The following is a 23,163-nucleotide window of genomic DNA, read 5'->3' as shown; positions in this document are numbered from 1 at the left end:
CTCAAACCCCAGATTGAAGAACAAGTTGGGTAATGAAAATTTTGAGAGAAACAGAGAGAAGATATATATATATATATATATATATATATATATATATATATATATGAGGATGAGAGGGGAAGAGAAAATACAGATCTGAGACTTTTTACCCGGTCACCATTGATAATCGTTGTCGTTGCAGATGAGAGGGAGAGAGAGATCGTTAACGCAACTAGTCGAAAGAGAGGAGGAACGTAATGGACAGAGATAAAGCCGTTCCAAACGGTGTCGTACAGAGAGAGAGAGAGAAGGCCTGCCAAAAAAATTGGCAACTCCTATATTTGAGAAAAAAATTGGCATTCTCAAAATTTGAGAGCCCAAATGAAAGCCGAGCCCACTTTTTACACCTCACAAATTTTGAGTTTAGCAGCCCAAATGAAAGGTGCATTGGAGATGCTCTAACATCGCTTCTTGTGAGCCACCTTCCGTACTGACGGCATTGCTTTTTACTATAAAATTTGATATATGCCCCTTTTATTGATGTTGGAACCCTCCAAAGGGTATATCATGTAGAGGGAGCAAAGGGTAGACTATAAAATGAATATTTTAAGTTTGGTTATCAGGGTCTCCTAAATGTAAAATATTTTTTTAGAAAAGACTTTATTTTCTAAATGTAAAATATTTTTCAATGATTGATAGATTGAAATGGAATTCACTTCCCTACGCAGACATAGGGCCTGTTTAGATTGGCTTTTGAAACGTTGCTTTTAGCTTTTTGGGTTAGAAACTATTTTAAGTAGTGTTTGTTTAATTTTTTAAAAGAACTTTTGAGTCTTAGAAGAGCGTTTTGGAGAAGCTGGGTACCCCCAGCTTTTTCTAAACGCTCTTTTTTTAAAGACACGGGAAGCTGTTAAGGGGCTTAATGAAACTTTCAAAATACCAAGCGTGCCCTCCATATTTGTGAACAAAAAATAAAATATTCCACCTGTATCCCTATATATATGTAAAGAAACCTAATCGCATCACAAATTGTCTCTTTCATCTGGTTCGCATAGCAACGGATTTATTCTCTCCTTTTTTTCATCCTCAAGATTAGTCTATTGTGTTGGTTCAAACTTAAGAATTCAGGAAGCTTCTAACATAGTTACATGAGATGCACCACCATCTAATCTTATATCTCAGTCCAATCTTCTTCTTCTTCTTCTTCTTCTTCTTCTTCTTCTTTTTTTTTGTTTTTTTTTTTTTTTAATGAAGAGAAATTAGCATTGTCTGTGTTTTCTCAGTTTGAGATAAAATTTTGTTTTTCATTTTTTTTGGTAACTGATTTTTATTATTATTATTATTTGACTATGTTTTTTCTACTCTGTATTTTTTTTTCCATTGGACAAATAAATCCTAAATACAGTAGTATTATTTAATATATATATATATATATATATATATATATATATATATATATATATATATGGCTACTACAATTTATTTTTCGATTCTATCTTTATTTTGGTTTTTATATGTTTTTGCCTTCAATTGTTATACAGGTAATACATTTATATATTTTATATGATTTACTTGATGATGTTTATGAAAATAAACTCTGTTGGGCTAAGGATTCTTTCAACTTACACCATGGTCAACGAAAAAATATGAAGAACAAAAAAATCTTTTCATCTTTAGCTTTTTTATTTTTATTTTTTTGTTTTTTTCACATCGAAATTGAATTAGGAAATACTTTCCATCATTAGCTTCTTCTTCTTTTCACCTCAAAATGAACATGTATGTAAAAGCGTCCTCAGAATCTTTCTATGGCAACCATGATGCACTAACCAAAAAAAAATGAAGAAAAAAAAAAAATCTTTCCATCTTTAGCTTTTTCTTTTTTGCACCTCAAAATTGAATTGAAAAATAGGTAAACTTATATGTAAAGCGTTGTATTAAAAAAAAAAAACAAAAATTCCTTTCATATATCAATTTCTCAAAACACTATAAAAGAAAGAATTTATAAAATGAGTTACATATATTGTGTATGTTGAAAAAAATGAAAAAGAAAAAAAGAAAAATAATTAGATTAACTGTATGAATGACTTTCTTATGGTGAAATTAATTAAAAAATGTAAAAATATGTTATTTAGATCATTTTATAGCCAACAACAATGTAAAAGAAATAATTTTTAAATCATTTTCATAATAAATGTGTGACATATTTTGTTCTTTCACAAATGATATGTTTGTTAATATCTTAACCGTTTTGGTTACAGTCGTTGGGTTATTTCATATAAGGGCAAAATGGTTATATTAGTAGTAAAAGAGCTTTAGTAAACATTTTGCCAAACAGATAAAACAGCATTAAAAATTCTTCTAAAACATAATTCCCAAACACTATCAAATAAGCCGAATAGAAGCAATAGCTTCAGCTTCTCTTTTTCGTCTATGTAAAAGTATAAGTAAAAGTTGTGCCAAACGAGCACATATAATAACTTCTCAAAATTTAATGGTCAAAAGATTTTAAGACAACCAAACATTTTCTGAAAATCTTTTTTTAGTTTCACATGAAAAAAAAATTCCCATAAACTAAAATTTTTTGGCATCCACAGTTCAAATGTTTTTGTCCCTATGCCAGATTTCACTAAAAAAACAAATAACACCTTAAGCAATTTTTGTTGTGTTGCTTTAACCACGATTTCAAAAAATAAAACTCCCATTAAAAGACAACTTATCTTAATGAGCTCACCAAGCATGAATGAATAGGATAGAGCACTGTTGATTGATTTAAATTTGTGCATTGAATATTCAATCTCTACAATGCAATTGGTGTAAATCCAATCTCTCCAAACCCAAACCCTTTTAGCATTTTTTTTTTCTTTCCTTTTCAACATTGGAAGAACCTGATGTTTTAGTGCATAAATAAGAAAATTTTCTGAACACTCGTGAGAATTTCATAGACAAGGATAAATGTTAAATTAAAGCACAATGATTTCATAAATAATACTAGTGTCATGACCTATCACTCAACCTTTGATCAAAATTAATCTGCTTTTCTATGTGTTGTCCCATTGAATAGTGTAGTTGTGCTTAGATTTCATTTGGTTTGTGTTTGTAAATTGATGGCTGTTTCTTGTCCTAGGATTTCATGGTATGCTCTTAGTCTTGGTTGTGTGTCCGTTGCTGAAATCATTGTGCTTTAATTTTTGGGATGGAGTGAGTAAATTAAAGCACAATGATTTCAGTCACTAGCAGATACAGCTAAGCATATACAATGAAATCCTAGAACAAGAAACAATATAGAAACACAAACCAAATGAAATTTAGGACAACTACCAACAATGGGATAACACACATAAAAACAGATTAATTTTGATCAAAGGTTGAGTGATAAGTCCAACCCTGTGTGATCTCCATGCTGCTAATTCTATGAATGGCAGTTCCGAATTCAAGAGACGATAGACCTCCAGGCACACCCGAGCTAGGACGAGCACAAAACAATGTCCTTCCGGGCATTTTTGATACCCATTGTTTGTAGTCCAATAATTTGTTTCTCTAGGTGTAGAGAGTCCTTGGTAGCCATGACCAAGTCCAACATGGGACATAGGTAAATAAGGCTCATGAACTATCAACGGCATTGATGGATTGACTGCATGTGTCTACTAGGGTAATGAGGCTCATGACATATTTCCAAATCGCTTTGATGCAAACGACGATGAAAAGTAGGTGCCAGCCAAATGTGAGTAGGAACTCGATCCTGGAGCTGGTTCCAGCCTAATAGATTTCTGCAAGCAATAAAAAGTTGAATAAAAAAAGTGGGTTATTTTTAGGTTGGGAAAGTTACTCATACATTCACTGTGCAGAACTTGAACATGGTGATACCACATGACCTAAGGCTGAGTGGCCAAAGATACAGATAAATAAAAATGATAATAGTAATAATAATAAAACTGCGAACACTTAAACTTTCCTTCTTACCTTTACTTCTTTTGTTTCCCTGTTCTTTTTTGAAGGGTTTCAGGTGAAAAAGAAACCTGACACACCTATGACCTAACTTAAGAGGAAGTAAAAGTAACACCATCTAAATGAGATTGCTAAAACTTTAAAGAAAGTATAGTTTACATTTGTATAAATACATGTGTGTGTGTTTGACCATGGATGGAGAGAGAGAGAGTGTGTGTGTGTGGGGGAGAATTAATTGCAAAAGAAGCAAAGAGGAGCAATTAATGCATAGTGCAACTTTTGACTGGATTGGGATCAATTAGAACGTATAGTTACAATTAGTCGGATGTCATTGTAGTTTACCCTACCGCTATTGTAGTGCATGTGAGTTTTCATCTCAACGACAACAAAGGAATTAGTGAACAGGAACTTGATACAGAAAACCAGTGGAAAATCAAAATTTGGAACGACCCATCATCTAGTTGTGTTCATACAAACTAAGGTGTATAACAAATAAAAAATCACAAAGTAATATACCTATTTTCCGACACTACTCAACCCATTGAACTCCATATGTTGAAAAAGCGACATCCCCTGCATTAATACAATTGAGGGAAAAATAATAAGAACCATTAATTAATCTTATTAGTAAGGTACTTCAGAAAATGTTTTGAAATTAATACTGTACATAGAAACAATCTTTTGTTTGAAATGAACAAAAACACCACCACATTGGAAATTTTGCTTCAAGTGGGGTCCAGCAAAAGGACAAAAATCAAATTTTCAACCACATTGGTACGAATTTCATGAAAATATTTAATGACTCTTCTTGATGATTTCACTTTTATACTTCATTTTCTGATATTAGAAAATAAAAATAGATATTCAGGACAGTAGAGAAATTTATCTGAAATTTTCATAAATTTGTGACTGAATTGCTTGAACTTTCAAAAAAAAATAAATGGTCACAGTATCGGTGTTGGTTAGGTGACTATGATATTGGGTTTGAAATAAAAATGAAAATAGAGTAAAAAGCAAGAAGAGAGATGCTTACCGGTTCAAAAAGATGATAGTTGAGAGAGACGGCAAATGAATGCTTGAACAAAACCTTACCGATTTAAGTAAGATGGGGTTTGAAGAGAAAATGTGGTGCCTTTTAGAGAGAGATGTAGTGAGAAAGAGATTTCAATGCTAAGAGCATCTCCAATGCTAAAATGTCAAATTCGGATACCAAATTTATATTTTGACAGTGCTACAGTGTTAAAATGCTACATTTTAGCAATTCTGCTCCAATAATGAAAATACTATTTTTTAACACAACCATTATTCTTTTTCAATTATCATTCTCACCATTCATATTTGCATCAGTAATGTTAATATTAGGCACATTCCAAGTCAAATTGTAAATATTAAAAGAAAACTAAAATTAAACTTAATTAAAAAGAATCAAAAATCTAAAATATCTTGTCAAAAAAGACCAAATATATATATATATATATAAATTTCCAAAAAAGATAAAAATATTATATAAAAAAAATTTATATAATAATATAATTAAATATATAAATTTATATATTTGATTATATTATTATATAAATTTTTTTATATAATATTTTTATCTTTTTTGGAAATTTATATATATTATATATATATATGTATATTATATATATTTGATTATATTATTATATAAATTTTTTTTATATAATATTTTTATCTTTTTTGGAAATTTATATATATATATATTATATATATATATATATGTATATTATATATATTTGATTATATTAATATTAAAAATATATATATATATATTTAGGACAAATCATTTCAGCCTCCAAAATATATATAGTTTTAGGGCAAATCATTTCAACCTCACAAATCGCGTCCATCTCTATTCACTCGTTCACAGCTCTGAAATTGCCCCTCTCTCTCTCTCTGCCACTGCAAGCTACAAAATCTACAAGAATCAGATGTTCAAAACCCATATATTTAACTTTATCTTATCGTCTGCAAGAATCAAAAATCCAAAACCTATTAGCTATATCGAAACCCATATTGGCCATATCATTTAAGATTGTTCAAAAAATCAAAACCCATATCTTTCAGTTTCCATATCCCGCTGTTCGAGTTCGGGTTCGCGTTCGCAAGCTTCAGCCGCTGTCTCAAGCTTGCTCCCTTCTCTTTCTCTGCAACTGCTAACTTGTATGTATGGGTTTTGTTTTAATTTTTTTTTCTATAATTTTATTATATGATCAAGGTCTGTAATTCTTTTTTTCTTTTTTTTTTCTGTAATCAAAGTTTGTAATTCTTGTTTTGCAAACTAAATCCTATTTGGTGAAATTTTTTATGATCTTTTATATATATACACACACACACACACACACACACAATATATATATATATATATATATCTGAAACCCCCCCCCCCCCCCTCTCTTTCCCTCTGAAATAGCTACGGCTATTTCTTGTGCTACAATTGGTATAAGAAATAGCAAAGTTAAAAAATAGCAACCAAAATAACATTGCATTGGAGAGCCTATTTTTAAGCCAACTTACTATATTTTGAATTGGTAGCCCATATGACAGCCCCATTGGAAATGCTCTAAGATGGAGGGTATATCTGACTATTAGATCTACCAATATTTATAGTGGGTTAGGGAGAGTTAGAGCAACCCCAGCATCAAGACAAAGTGTATAATATGTGTGTCTGTGTGTAATGAATGGCGCTCCTGTGTGGATTACACACTAGTGAGACCCAGTTCATATTACACACTCCACTCTTCACAGCTAAGTAATGGAGTAGCGTCTGGCTTGAGCAGAAAGGGTAACATAATGGTGGGCCATTGTGTGGGAATGTGTGTGAAATAATGATATAAAATAAAAAAAATTAATATTGTGTGATGATATTGGATTAAAATAATTATTTAAAAAATAATAATATAATAAAATATATAATGAAAAAATGAGTGCATAATAAAAATTTAGAATTTTTAAAATAAGTATATAATTAAATGCTAACGTGACTGTACATTTTATATAAAATTGATGATGTAATTACACACTTTATATAAAGTGTAAATGAAAAGCAATGGGTGCACTGGGGTTGCTCTTAAAGAGAAAATTAAAAAAGAAGGAAAAAGTTTCAGACTTCATAAAAACAGAATTAAGTGGTCACTTTCGCGAAGACCAACAAGTTTGAAATTGAAAAAGAAGGAAAAAGCTTCAGACTCCATAAAGACAGACATGACTCAATGAGTGGTCACTTTCGCGAAGACCAACTAGTTCGAAATTGAAAAAGAGCCCAAAGAGTGTGAAGTTCTCGTCCAGTATTATAATGGTCCCCACTATGTCTGAAATTTTTTTGGAAATTTCCCAACCCCTCTGGTCTTCAATTATGTGTCCATTGGAAATGACATGGAATTGATGCCCCCAACTCCCATCCAAGATTTATAAAATCCAACGACAGACTCCTCTGTTCTTCTTCCTATCCCTCTCTTATCCCCTATCTTTATTGGTTTCTACACGAATAAGTCAAATTAGCAAAAGCAAAAATAATTTTTGCACAAGAAGACAAGGACTGTAAAGCTACAGTTAGCAGAGCTTTTTTTATTGTGAAAGTTATTTGAATTTCTCTTTTTCAGTAGTGGGCCCTGTAGTAATAAAGAAGAGATCTTACCGTTTATGATTTCTAAGTGCTGAAATAACATAAATCACTATAAAACTTCAATGAATTTGTAGGAGCTTGAAATTTTCCAGTAGGTAATATTTATTAGAGACCTGAAAATTCCGTTGGACACGAAAAGACTGACATTACTAATTTAATATTTGTAAATTGTATTGACACTTTCTGATCAACGCTATTCAGTGGCGGATCAACGAACCAGTTCTTTCTTTTGGACGGGAATCCATTTGACTACTTTGCACGGGATTCCCTATGAACCTGGCTTCAATGAAAACTAACTCACTTCCTTAAAATTTCAAAATTTGGCATTGACTACCCTCCGATCTTATGACACTATGAAATGACTTTTTACCCCCACTTTGACTTCTCAACATAAACCAAAAAAATAAAAATAAACCAAACTAGCTGTTAACATTTATGATACCACAATTTATAATATAACTTATCATAATAGTCGAGATATGATAGGCCCAAATTATGTGATGTGATTTACTATATTATATGTAAGATATGATAGCCACAAATCGTGTATTTGACCTTATTTACGCATATGTCTAGGCATAGAATATGTAATGATTTGATTTAGTTTTCTTTCTTGTAATATGAGCAAGTGCTCATTTTATCTATAAATATTAGAGTTGTGAATGGGTAATTCATCTCATTCAAGCCTTTACGCAATTCTCTCTTTTCTTTTCTTTTTATATATTTCTACTTGGTATCAGAGCCAACACCTTTCCACACCTTTCAGCAGCCTTGCTACTTGTGCGACAGCTACCTTAGGCTATTTGTGACATCGTGTGACGTTGCCTACACATGTTTTTCTGTGTTGCTGTTTTGTGATAAAAAAAACAGGTATTTTTAAGTTTTACAATTTCTTTTTCACTCTTCTAGGGTTGGGTAACAATCTAGAAGGGCTTGGGTAAAAAAAAAATTAGTTTACAAAGAGGTTCCGAATATAAAGAACAAGGCTGTCTGGCTATATGTAAGCGGGCAGCGCTCCTTAAAAAAGGTATGTATTTGGATTTTTCGGAAATGGTCTGAGGAGACATTGTTTATGATCTTAGGAGACCCTTTGATTTATTAACAGAATTTGTGGTGTTTTTGGAGTTCTTTTTATTGTCGTGTGACAGATTATGGCAGATTCAGGATTCTCGACTGTTAATTCTCTTGGCTCACGTTATGTGGGTGGTGGTGCCATTTTTCCCACCAACTCATCAGAAAATCCAGGACTTCAAATCACCACAGTGAAGTTGGATGGTTCCAACTATTTGATTTGGGCACAATCTGCCAAGATGTTCATTGGTGGCAAAGGCAAGATTGGCTATATTACTGGTTCTGAGAAAGAGCCAGCTAAGTCAGAGAAGGCATATCCACAGTGGTTTGCAGATAACGCTATGGTTATGTCCTGGCTAGTCAATTCGATGCAACCAAACATAGCTGTTGACTATATGTTTATGAAGACTGCTAAGCAGATTTGGGATTCAGTTCAACGCACTTATTCTCAGAGGCAAAATAATGCACGAATTTTTCAGCTGGGGCGAGATATCACCAGGATTTCTCAGGGTGACTTGACAGTTTCAGGTTACATCGCCAAGCTTCGTGCTATTTGGGAGGAGATGTCATATTATGATTCCTTCCACTCTTGGAAGATCCAGATGATGTAGTTTTATATACAGGAATTATGGAGAAGAATCGAATGTTTCAGTTTCTTGCCGGGTTGAACGACAAGTTTGAGTATGCTCGTGTTCATTTATTGGGCTTATCTTCATTCCCTACTCTTGAGGATACATATTCTTATGTGTTGTCAGATGAGAGCCGCCGGACTCATCCATTAGGTGTTGCTTCTGTTGATCGTTCTGCTATGGCAGTTCGGATTCCCAACCTTTCAGGAACTTCACCATCCCAGTCAGTTCAGAGCACTACCACCGATTCTCCTCTAGGACGACAACGTAGACGGTGTGACCATTGCGGAAAAATTGGTCACATCAAATCTCGTTGTTATGCTCTACATGGACGTCCACCGCAACAGAAACAACAGCCTCGATCCTCTGCACATTCTGTTACACAACCAGTCTCGTTGTCAACTCCTGACAACCCTGCCTCTACATCTTCTGCCACAGTTACCTTGACTCAAGTTGATTTGGACAAGTTCAAGCAATTCTTCAACCAAATGGAGGCATCATCTCAGCCAACCTCCACTTATACCCACTCAGGTACTATTACGTCTGCACATAGCGTATCTACATCTTCATGGATCATTGATTCTGGTGCTTCAGACAATATGACTGGTATGTCTTCACTCTTCCAATCTTATAGTATTTGCTCTGGCCAACGCAAGGTCCACCTTGCGGATGGTTCTCCATCTTCCATTGCTGGGAAGGGTCACATATCAGTTACTCCTTCATTAATTTTGTCAAATACACTTCATGTTCCAAAGTTGACTATAAATCTTATTTCTGTTAGTAGCGTTACCAAACAATTAAATTGTAGTGTAACGTTCTTTCCCTCTCATTGTATTTTTCAGGATCTGGTGTCGAAACAGAGATTGGCAGTGGGCGTGAAGTGGACGGTTTATACCTGTTGGATACTCCTTTGTCGCCGCAAGCACATTCAGCTTCATTTTCTAATATAGTTTCATCTAATAAAGCCCAGCTTATGTGTTGGCACATGCGTTTAAGACATATTTCTTTTAGTTATTTGAAACATTTATTTCCTTCCTTATTTTGTAACGTGGTAGTGTCAGATTTATCCTGTGAAACATGTCATATGGCTAAACATGGTAATAAATCTACTTTAACACCTTTTGATTTTGTTCATTCAGATGTGTGGGGTCCTTGCCCAGTTACTTCTAGTCTTAGATTTCGATATTTCGTGTTGTTCATTGATGATCATAGTCGTGTTACTTAGGTTTATCTTATGAAAACCAAAAATGAGGTATACACCATTTTTAAAAATTTTATGACAATGGTTCAGACTCAATTTGGTCGTACCATTAAAAAATTCCGATCTGAGCAGGGTACAGAGTACACTTATGGGGAGGTACAACGGTTATGTACAGAATTTGGGATTGCGCATCAGCTGGCTAATGTTAAAACTCTTCAACAGAATGGTCGTTCTGAGAGAAAGAATCGCCACATCCTTGACTTAGCGAGAGCAATCTGCATTGGCATGAATGTTCCCCAGTCATTTTGGGGAGATGCAGTTCTTACCGCTGTTTACATCATTAATAGGACTCCTTCTAAGATTCTTAACTTTGCAGCCCCACTCTCAATCTTACATCCCAATTCATCTCTATTTTTTATTCCTCCACGAGTCTTTGGGGTGTGTGTGCTTTGTTCAGCAGTTGGGGCAAACTCGTACAAAGCTTGACCCCAAGGCTTTGAAGTGTGTGCTTTTGGGCTATTCTCACTCTCAAAAAGGTTATAGGTGTTACCATCCTCCCAGTCGTTGGCTGTTTATATCCATGGATGTTTCTTTCTTTGAGCATACACCATACTATAGTGGTTCAGTTGGTTCTCAGAGTGAATGGTTCCCACTGAATATAATGGATGATCACTTTCTTCCGTCTTCAACTCCTCTACCATTACCTGTTTCTTCTTCTATAATTCCTCCTCGTGATACCCCTCCAGCAGGGGGAATTGTTCCTTTTTCACAGGTTTATAATCGGAGACAACAGGTACAAGCTTCTACTTCCACGATCAACTGCCCTGTTCCTTCGGCACCAACTCCGCCTTCTTAAGCTATTGTTTCGCTTGATGATCGCCTCATTGCTCTTTGAAAGGATAAACGTTCTTGTACTTACCCTATTTCTAATTTTATTTCTGATTATGCTCTCTCACCCTTCTATCGAAGTTTTCTTGTTTCTGTTGCCTCGGTTCCTATTCCTTCCAATGTTGCAGATGCGCTAGCACAACCTCAATGGCGTGATGCTATGACAGAAGAACTACAAGCACTTGAGAAAAATCAGACTTGGGACATGGTTCCGCTTCCTATTGGACGAAAGGCTGTGGGTTGTCGTTGGGTGTTTACAGTCAAGCATAATCCAGATGGGTCAGTTGCTCGTTACAAGGCCCGATTGGTTGCCAAGGGTTATGCTCAGACTTATGTTATAGATTATCAAGAGACTTTTGCCTCTGTTGCCAAGATGAATACCATCCGTGTATTATTTTCCGTTGCTGTAATTTGATCTTGGCCTCTATTTCAGTTAGATGTCAAGAATGCCTTTCTTAATGGTGATTTGCAGGAGGAGGTGTACATGGTTCCACCTCCGGGCTTTTGTTCTCCTACTCATTCTGGTATGGTATGTTGTCTTCGTTGTTTTCTATATGGCCTCAAGCTATCTCCTTGAGCTTGGTCTGATCGCTTTGGCATTGCTATGCTCAAGTTTGGTTTCCATCAAAGTGCAGCTGATCATACCTTGTTTTTACGTCATTTAGGCGGTAAAACAGTTGCTCTCATTATGTATGTCGATGATATTATTCTTACCGGTGATGATACTACCGGAATTAATGAAGTTAAGAGCTATTTTGGCCATTAATTTAAAATTTAGGATCTTGGTCTCCTACGATACTTCTTGGGCATTGAGGTGGCTCGCTCCAAGACTGGCATTTTCATCTTTCAACGCAAGTATGTTCTTGACTTGCTTTCTGCTTCTGGTCAGCTTGGCGCTCGTCCTGCTGATACTCCAATTGAGCAGAATCATCGGTTGGCTGATTCTGAGGGGGAGTTGTTGTCAGATATTGGTCAGTATTAACGACTTGTGGGGAAGCTCATCTATTTATCCATGACTCGACCTAACATTGCTTATGCCATGATTGTCGTGAGTCAATTCATGCACTCTCCTCGTGCCCCACACCTTGATGCAACTATTCGGATTCTTCGTTACTTAAAAGGGTGTCTAGGCTGTGGTATTTTGTTTGCTAATCATGGTCACTTACGTGTTGAAGCTTGGACAGATGCTGATTATGCAGGATCAATTTCAGATAGGAGGTTTACTTCAGGTTATTGTACCACTATTGGTGGTAACTTGGTTACTTGGCGCAGTAAGAAGTAGGATGTTATCTCTCGATCTAGTGCAGAGGCAGAGTATAGGGCTATGGCTCTTGGGGTAGGTGAGTTACTTTGGCTGAAAACCTTGATGACAGACTTGTGCCTTCTAGTGTCGCTTCCATTCTCACTCTACTGCGACAACAAGTCTGCCATTAGCATAGCAGTAAATCCCGTTCAGCATGACAGGACTAAGCATATAGAGGTGGACCGTTACTTCATTCGATAGAAGATCATCTCTGGTCAAATTTGCACTCTGTTTGTCACAAGCTCTCAGCAGCTTGTAGACATTCTTACAAAGGGCGTCAGCAAGATTGTGTTTAAGAATGCATTGTCCAAGTTGGGCATTTCAGATATCCACGCACCAACTTGAGGGGGAGTGTTAGCATTTATGATATCATGATTTATGGTATAACTTACCATAATAGCCGAGATATGATAGGCCCAAATCATGGGATGTGACTTACGATATTATCTATGAGATATGATAGCCACAAATCATGTATTTGACTTTATTTACACATATGTCTAGGCATAGAATATGCAATGATTTGATTTAGTTTCCTTTCTTGTAATATGAGTATGTGCTCATTTTATCTATAAATACTAGAACTGTGAATGGGTAATTCATCTCATTCAAGCCTTTATGCAATTCTCTCTTTTCTCTTTTTTTTATATATTAATACTCTAACCTCTGGACCTCAGACACCTACCCACATTCCTGCAACCCCCACCCCTACCCGCAACCACCACATCTTCTTTCCTCTATTCCTTCACACACACATAAATGTATGTATATATACATTTATGTATACCTTCCAACATGTAATGTCTGCACACACATATATACACCACCCCACTCTCTACCAATTCTCCCGCCCTTTGATCTCCAACCATGTACCACCGCCGTTTGATTTTCGCCTCATACCCGCCATTCCTCATCCTCCTCTCACTATTGTCTACAATTTTAGGGTTTGTTCATTTTAAAGTTATATGTGTTGTAATTTTTCAGCATAAGAATGGCTAGTATAGTAAATTGACATGATTAATATTTTCTTAATAAAATTGAATTAAAAAATTCAGGGGCATTTATGACATTTCAAATGGTAGGGGTGTCAATGTAAAAAAAGTTGTTGATCAGCCACTGAGTGGTGTTGACTGAAATTTTAATGGGCTGTCGGTGCAATTTACACTTTAATCTTTTTGTATGGAATTTATAAAAACTAAATCATCACGTTCCTAAGAATATATACCCATGCTGACCGGTAATGTTGATAATAATAAATGAATGTATTCTATTTTAATTAAAAAATAAGTGGATATCTACCCACCATATTAAATTTACTAATTAAAAATAGCATATCCATAAATAGTGAGTATGGTGTAGAGTGGGAACCTAAGTATTGTTCTTACACAGTACATATACAAAATTGATAATCCTACACTAACTTTTATATTAACAAACCATTATTAATAGGGCAGATCTAAGATTTCTCAGGTGGGCTAAATAAAAATATATTAACTAAAATCAACTGTTGTTTAATTCAATTTTAGTTAACTAACAATGTTTCTTTAGACAATTGAGTGATTAAGGCATAGAAAATCCTATTTGGGTAATTAATAAAAAAAAATTAGCAATTTATTTCTGAAAAATTCACCACTCAGTACCCTATCTCTTCTTTTCACAAATTTACTAATCCTATTTGAGAATCTACTCGTGAAAGCAGAGTATTAGGTACTTCATGGCAAGCCCCTTCCAACACCATGGAATTCACTTAAAAGCATGCTTTTTGTAAGTATTTTTTAATTTTCAAGAAGTAACTTTAGAGCTTTACCCTATATTAAGTACTTTAGCTTGTCAAAGTTCTTGATATGAATTTTTTTTTCAAGTTTTGAAAAGATTTTCATCTTCAAAAAGCTTGGCATGTTGATATAAATTGTTTCAGATTCAATTTCTGCAGATTTCAAATCCAATTCAGATTCGTTTTTTTTTTTCTTTTTTCTTTTTTCATGCCCAGATTCAAATTTTCTAGTAGACATAATTGACACAAAAAATGTAATACCCCTAATTTTAAAAGGATAGTCTCGGTATTTATTTATTTGTTTTAATTGTATTTTTAATTATTTAATTAATTATTTGACTAATTGCTTAATTGAATTAGGTATTACTTAATTATTTGATTACGTGTCTATGTATTATTTGTATTTGTCTATGTGTTAATTGTTTAATTAGATTATGTGCTTAAATTGTGTTTTGATTAATTATAAATTAAATATTTTCTTTTCTTTTATTATTTTATTTTATTTTTCTTTTATGATTATGGTTAGTAGTAATGGGCCAACCAATTGGGTCCCATGGACTATTTGGATAGGAGGTTGGATGTGTATGGATTATTACCCATGGATAGTTGTGTATGTATATATATAGATATATATTATATAAATATATAAAAAGGAAAGTAATTTATTAATTACTTTTATGGTAACTTGGGTAATAATATTTAATCTGATGTATATGTTTTATATTTAAATAATAAAAATATACATAGATTTGACACGTGTTATGTTTTAAGTTACTTTATAATATTATGGTAACTTAAGTATTATTGGATAATCCATTAATAAATAATGGAATGTGTATAATTTATTTATTTAATAAACGTTTAATAAATTATATACGTAACATATTTTACTTACCTTTTTAATATTTTGATATTTATTTTTTTTAAGTTGACTTAGATTGGGAAAAGGGTTAGGGTTATTTTATTTAGCCTATAAATATATAGCTATAGGTTGTAAAAGGGGGTCAGAAATATTCACGTGATATATTCTAGAGATAGAGAGAGAATTAGAGAGGGAAGGAGGAAAAGGAAGGAAGGAGGAAAAAAAAACCCTGTAGAGAGAAGGTCAAGGAAGAAGAAGTTTAACTTTCGATCCAAAAGTTTAAGGCAAGTTCTTCTTCTATCTCTTTCCCTTTGATTCGTGTTTCTGTACATGCCTAGGAAATTCTAAGATTTATTAAACACATAAAATTAAATAATTATGCATGTTTAATTGGATTAGAATATAGGTTTTATGAAATTGGTTCATATCTGTTCTTATATCATGAATTGATAAATGCATAATTTTGATTTGATTTCTAGTGTGAATTTTTATATGTTTACATTATATATTTTTCATATTTGTGGAATGATGGAACGTATAAACATGCTTAAGGTTTCTAAACATTAAATAGGAACTAGGTTTGGGTTTAAATAAATTTAAATAGACTCAATCATAATGATGCTTGCTATTTGAATGTTTTAAACAAACGAATTGATTTAATCTTTTAAAATGTTTTAGCAATTAAGATTAAATGTGTAGGATGAATTGGATATGGAGAATGCTTATTTGATGGTATAATAAAATATCATTATGTATAAGATTCAGTTTGTGTAGGACATATGATATAAGAAGCTTAAATAAATAATAAGTCATTCATATTTTGTGATAACTTGATATCATATTATCATAGTTATTTCTGGATTATTTGATATATTTCCTTAATCGTTACATCAATTGTTGGATTGTGTGGTTTAATGCACCGGTATGAGACGGTGGCATTCTAGGGACGGATTAACTTATCAGTTAAGTCCTACCTATTTTATATAAGGGAATAGATTAACTAAAATGTTAAGTCCTACTTATATTCAAGTCAGATCAGCAGAACAAATTGAATGACTTATGGAGGATTAATTTATTATATAAGGGAATGGATTAACTAAAAGGTTAAGTCCTACTTATATTCAAGTCAGGTCAGCTGAACAAGTTGAATGACTTATGGAGGATTAATTTATACTAGATAAGATGGTTACTAGATTATATATATATATATGTATGGTGCCATGATATGAGCTTGAGTCTCAGGATCAGTGGTTAGGGCGCGTATATCGCCAGAGATGTGTAGTTAGATATAGTGTAGTAGTGTACCCTGGTAGGTCTAAGTACTCATGCCCACTATATGTGCGTTTTGCATGTTGCCTACTATTCAGGTTGAGACAACCCTATAGTCTAGTGAGGTTCCTTTAGTGTGTGTATATATATATACGGACTACTAGTTACTGTTGGATTGACTAGGATGTATATGTGTATCAGATCTCTGTTTGGACTGTAATAGAGTAGAACTTGTTTGTGAGCCTGACCCACCATTATTTTTCAGGTGCTCGTCAGGAGTAGAGGTTGTTCATACTGAGCGGGGATCAGTCTACTTCATTCTTCCGATGCTACATAGGAGTTCATTTATGATTCAGTTTCCTGATTTAGACAGTTATTGCTGTCATTTGTTTAGTTTGGATTTTCTAGGGGTCCACACAGTATGGATTCCCGAGTTGTATTTTGGAGGATCAGTTGTATCAGAAGAGTTTATTAATTAATGGAAATATATTCTGAGGTTTATTATTAGATTATCATTTTAGTTTCTTGTCAGCATTTCATTTACTCTTTTTTATTCTTTTGTACTCTGTGTTCGTTTATTATCAATTTGTTTTGATATCCTCGGGTATTCAGGTGTGGGCCTGGCCAACCCGCATTCGGAAATCCGGGGGTATCACAAAAAAATATAAAATTAAATAAAAGTTATTGAAATATATATATATATATTTGTGAAGATACCAAAAATGACTTGGGCTGGGTGCGACCCAAATTGTTGAAAACGGGTCTAGAAATGACACTTGATCCAATCGGATCAACACTTACCAGCCCAGTACCCACTCAGTCAGTCCTAAAGCCCAACCTCAGAGCAAATGAAGTAAGCTCATATTCAGGACAAGTCTAAAAGATTAGCCCAGCATGAAGAATTAAGTAGGAAGCTTCTAGAATAATTGTAAAAGTCTATAAATAAACTAAAAAAAGAGGGAAAATGGGTTAAAATATTTTTGAAGTGTAAAAACTTTTCTTTCCAAATTGAGAGAGTTGTTTCTTACATCTTCAATTTGTTTTGCTGAAATAAAATGTAGATTACGGTGATTACCTCAAAATGCAATGCAAATTTTGTTACTTTATATTGTAATATATATATACAATATAAAGTAACAAAATTTGCATTGCATTTTGATATATATATATATTTAAAAAAGATCATAAAAAATTGGGCAAGGTGCAAAAAACCTCTCTGAACTATTTATTTTTTGTAACTAACCCCCCTGAACTAAAGATTTCCCCCCCTAAACTATTGATTTATTGCAATTAGGACAAACCCATCACAAAAGACTATTTAACCCTTTCTTATTAAATTTGTCATTTCTTATAAAATTATTATTTTTATTATATTTTCTCTTATTTAAATATTAATTATACCATTTACCATAATTTTATAATCAATATCAATTGATTATAAAAATGAAAAAAATAAATAGATTTGTAGCTATCATTTTCTAAAATGATTAACTTACCATAATAAAACTTATTGTACTCACTTTAAAAAAATGTAGTATAAAAAAAATATCTTCTTTTTCAAACAATCATCATAAAAAATAAATAAATTACGTAAATAAAAAATCTCTTCTTTTTAATGGAACATGTTCAAGAAAATTAAGAAATTACTTAAATTGTTTCAAAATTTTCCATTTAAAATTTTTATTTAAATAATTAATTAAAAAATTAAAGCAAACTTATACAAATTTAATGGAGAATATTTCTTCCAATTAGTTAGAATTTTTTTCATAATTTATTTCAACAAGAAAAAAATATCAAGTGTAATTCAATAAGAAAGGTATTATGGTCATTTAATGAAAAAAAAGGTAAGAGAATTGGGCATTTTGAAACTAAATGTGATAGTTAAGGGGGTTTTATGCACAAAACATAATTCAGGGGGGTTATTTGCAAATTTAGACATAGTTGAAGGGGTTTTTTTGCACTTTACCCTAAAAAATTTCACCAAATATGATTTAGTTTGCAAAACAAGAATTACATACCTTGATTAGTTGATTTATATTAAAAAAAAAAAAAAAAAAAAAAAAAAAAATCCATACATACAAGTTAGCAGTTGCAGAGAGAGGGAGCTAAGCTTCAGAGTTGAGAGATAGCGGGCCAGCGGCTGAAGCTTGCGAATGGTGAACCCGAACTGGAACAGCGAGCGTTGGAAACTGAAATGATATGCCAATATGGGTTTTGAACTTTTGATTCTTGCAGATAGATAGATAAACTGAAATATATGAGTTTTGAACTTCTAATTCTTGTAAATTTTTTAGTTTACAGTTGGAGAGAGAGAGGGGGCAAGTTCAGAGTCGAGAACGAGAATAGAGATGGAGGCGATTGGGGAGGCTAAAATGATTTGCCCTAAAAATATTTTGTTTTTTTGGTGACCTATCATCCATTGGCCTATAAATTTTGAAGCCCTAGGGTGCCTGCTCTGGCTTATTTGGCTTGGACCTTTATGTTAGTATGGTGGCTGAGTTAATTTGGGCTTGACTGGGTGGGATGATTTTATTAAAAAAAATAAAAATAAAAATTGCTGGGCTAAAATTACTATGGTAAAAAATAAAATAAAATAAATAAATAAAATTGGATTGAGCTCAAACCCATCAGAGTCCACCTTTACATCCGTCCTTGACCCTTACGCGATGGGAATCAAAATAGCGTGCTGCTATTGCGCAGGCAATTTGATGTAAAACTGGGAAACCTTAGAGAAGGACGAAGAAAGATGGAGAATTCACAAAACCCAGGGGTATAATGAGATATTGTTTTCAATAAATATATCGTAGCAACAGAGCCTTTGTGGAAGATGGTTGCCCAGCATCCGCGGTAAACTCCCGTCTGGCTTCAAATAGTTATTAAAAACACCCTTCTACAAATTTTTTTGGGAGGCAATAAATACTCTTAATTTAAGGGTTAATTTTTTAAAACCCCTTTTATTTTTACATTTTGATCATAAATTCTAAATCTATTTCAGAAAACTTCCAGCACTTAAAAAAGTAATCGCATTGCTCCAATATCCATATATGACGATGGATCTTACTATTATTTAATTTTAAATTAAAAATAAAAAACATTTTTCTAAAATTACAAAATACCCTCATCGTCTTCGTCCCTCTCTTTCAGTAGACCCACTAAAATTCCAACCTAACCTCTTCGACAGTCTCTTTCTCTTTGATGGACGCATCACCGATCTACCATCTGCTATAAACCCTCTATAAAATCTTCTCAAACCTTCCTCTCCATCAAATCATCATCTGCCATCAGTTTCCAAATTATTTAACCACATTCTTACCTCTCCCTCCTTCATACACCTCATCTCCACCTGACCAAACATCCACCACCTCACTCTCCGTCACCCCAATCACCACCGCCGCTATCGCCTCCACACGTCCCCAAATCCCACTTTCCATGTCTTCGATCCTGACCAGAATCAATGGCTCAGATTCCCCCTCCATTTATTTCCCATCCGTTCCCATCAACCCGTCGCTTATTCTCTCAAACTCGTCTATCTCTGGGCAGACTCCCCCGATTTCAATAAATCACTCGTCGCTGGTAACCCTTTGACTCAGCAGCACCGAGTATTGCCCCAACTCGGATCCGTATGGTTGCATCACGGGTCAGTCCTGGTCGGCTCACCAAACCTCGTCCTCACTGAACTCGCGGCTCTGTATTTCTCAGGTCGGTCCTGGTCGGCTCACCCAACAAATCAATTGCCTCTTTTGAGTGTCAGTTTCATAATTCTGAAAGATGCATATGAAATTATCATGAAAGACTTGTCGTCATACATTTTTTTATTTTTTCGTATATATAAAGGGGAGAGAAAGGGGTGAGAGGGGGTTGATGACGAAGAAGATAATGGTATTTTTGTAATTTTATAAAAAATAGTTTTCAGTTTTAAATTTAACATTAAACAATAAGGTCAAATTTGTCATTTCAGTGTCAGGTTAACGAGTCGGTATAAATATTGGGGTAATGTGAACACTTTTTAACGTGTATAGGGTTTTTTAAAATAGGTTAGAAGTTTATGGTCAAAATTTAAAAATAATGAGCGTTGTATGAAATTAGCCCTTAATTTAATAATTATTACAAATTTCTCTCTTTTAACTAATTCAAGGCTAACTCCGATTAAGATATGACATAAAATTACACAAATACCTATACAGAAAGAAACAATTAAAAACACAAACACAACCGACTAAAGTGAGGGAGACGAATATGTCACCCGAGAAGTTTTTCACCAATTCGATTACGCAAAATCAATAATTGTTGTCAGTTAGGAAAAAAATTGTGAAAGAAATCATAAAATTCGGGGAAGAAATTTTATTTTAAAAGAGGTAAAAGATAAAAAAATAAAAATAAAAAATACCTATGTATATATGTTTGTGTAATCTGCATCTCATGTAATACCCCAAGATTTTAAAGGAATTATTTAATTAAATAAATTGCCTTTAAATGGATTTAATGGATTTGCTGGTTTAAATTAATTAATTTGTTTATTTGATTTATTGGAATGATGATTGTGTGTGTGTAGGTACTTGATTGTTGATTGATTTGTTGATGTGTTGACCTTGGTTGTATGGAATGATTTTCTTGTTGTAATCCTTGTTTGTGTATGTGATGTGTGTAATTATTTATTTATTTTATTAAATGGACCGAACTTGGAAGTGGATTAAAGGATTTGGTAATGGGCTATAATGGGAAGCCTTGGAGGATTTATAAGGCTTAGAGGCCCTTGGATTTATGCATGAATATATATATATATATATATATATATATATATATATATATATATGTATGATGCATATAATTATCATTATTGTGAGATTTATTATATATATATTAACTGGTATATATATATAAATATAGTAAGTATATATACATCATATATATATATTTATTTATTTTGGAGGATTCTATATATATAAATGACATATATATATATATATATATATATATATATATATATATATATATGTTTCTATGTATATTACATATATATATATGGGGAGTTATCAGATTAGGGTTAGGAGGCTAGGTATATGTATATATATACCCATTGTGTGACCCTGAAGAAGGGTTTTTACGTGAGAATAGAAGAGAGGGTAAGGAGGCAGTCGAGAAACAGAGAGTTACTGAGAGAAAAAGAGGGAAACCGAGTGAGAGAAAGGGAAGGAGAGAAGAAGGAAGGGAAGGCCGAACCAGAGGGAAGTCCGGACCAAGGAAGGAGACGACGGCGACACAGAGAGAAGCATGAGTTGTAGATCAGAATAGAGAAGCTTATGGCATCAGTTTCGTTTTAAAACTTCAGGCAAGTTCTTCTTTACCTCTCATCTTAGAACCCATGAGTTCTACACCTTAAGTATCATAATCTAGACTGTAATTGCATGCTAATCACCTAGACTTAGGGTTAAAAACGTGGAAGAAAACTGGTTGCATATATATGTATATATGTATTTATATGAATTGGGTTTGGTTGTTTTGATGTGGATGAATTATGTTATATCATGTTTATAATGTGTATTTAGATGCTAAATTATGTATTAAATCGTCCTAGAATTAATTAGGATTGTTCTTACACGATTCGGAGGCGAAACAGACAAGTTACAGAGGCTGGAAGCTATTGTCTCGAGGAAGAAAACGACCCAGGCTCAATCAAGCTGACTCAGTTGTAACTGAGCCGACTCGGTTGGTAATTGAGCCGACTCGGTTGCAACCGAGGCGACTTAGTTGGGCATTGAGTCGACTTAGTTGGTAACTAAGCCAACTCAATTGCCCTGCTACTTGGTTTCGAATTTTGGTTGTCCAAAATTGATCTATGGGTGTTTTAATGGAGTTTTAGGGTTTTAATGGACCTAATCAAATACTAGAATGCGTATAAATATTAAGAATGCTAAATGGATTGACAAAGGAATGAGTAAATTAATTCAGAAATAAATTTAAAGAAAAGTTTGGATGCTTATATGGCTATTGGTTTTGGAAGCATGTTTAAACAATTTATTAAATTGTTCTATGATATTTATCATGTGTTGACATGCTGTAATTGGGATGGAAAGCTTATAGGATTATTTTATATCTTTTTGTGTATGCTTGTATTGTATCTATGTTGCTTATTGTATACTTTATTTTGTTTTTAATTTATGCTTATGGGAAATGGTTGATTTGGAGGCATGGATTATTTGCCAAAGTATAAATATATTGTTTATTAATTTTATATGTAGAAAACATATTTCAGGAGGCATGGATTATTTGCCAGAGATATAAATAAATTGTCATTAACTAAGTATGTACAAGAACATACTATTGGAGGCATGGATTAATTGCTAGGGTATAATTGGAATGTCAATTGGTTAAGTATAGATAGATATTATACTTGTAGAGGCATGGATGAGTTGCCAAAGCATAGATAAAATGCTATATGAATTAGATGATTAAATAAATATCTATGGTTATGGTTATGTGAGTAGGAGGAAATAAAATGCTCATAGGATTGAGCATGGTATTATTAATGGTTAATTAACCATTTGGATTAATTTTGGGAAAGAGGAGTTTCATGTGATGGGAACGATTTATGTTATGGA

General features: G+C 33.3%; 1 protein-coding gene across 1 annotated transcript; it reads left to right on the top strand.

Moving 5' to 3' along the window:
• The first annotated feature begins 9,266 nt into the window (after positions 1 to 9,266).
• LOC132314739 (uncharacterized) lies at positions 9,267 to 12,638 on the top strand. The gene is made up of 9 exons (XM_059813562.1): positions 9,267 to 9,966; positions 10,110 to 10,244; positions 10,407 to 10,483; positions 10,601 to 10,798; positions 10,926 to 11,261; positions 11,367 to 11,744; positions 11,790 to 11,885; positions 12,135 to 12,327; positions 12,532 to 12,638. Exons 1-9 carry the CDS (start codon positions 9,267 to 9,269, stop codon positions 12,636 to 12,638), a joined length of 2,220 nt encoding a protein of 739 aa, XP_059669545.1.
• The last annotated feature ends 10,525 nt before the right edge of the window (positions 12,639 to 23,163 follow it).

This window comes from Cornus florida, unplaced genomic scaffold, assembly GCF_030987335.1.
Source record: "Cornus florida cultivar Cherokee Brave unplaced genomic scaffold, ASM3098733v1 CherokeeBrave_3.0.0_Hap2_Chr06, whole genome shotgun sequence".
Lineage (NCBI taxonomy): Eukaryota > Viridiplantae > Streptophyta > Magnoliopsida > Cornales > Cornaceae > Cornus > Cornus florida.
Note: the sequence above shows the minus strand (reverse complement) of the source record. Positions and strands in the feature narration are given on the sequence as shown.

Bases quoted from the DNA above. Each gene is read 5' to 3' on its own strand.
- LOC132314739 (XM_059813562.1), top strand. From the start codon at position 9,267: ATGGAGAAGAATCGAATGTTTCAGTTTCTTGCCGGGTTGAACGACAAG. The intron at 10,245-10,406 runs GTTGGCACATGC...TTGTTCATTCAG, and splicing joins TAATAAAGCCCAGCTTATGT to ATGTGTGGGGTCCTTGCCCA. The intron at 10,799-10,925 runs GTTTACATCATT...TGCTTTGTTCAG, and splicing joins GAGATGCAGTTCTTACCGCT to CAGTTGGGGCAAACTCGTAC.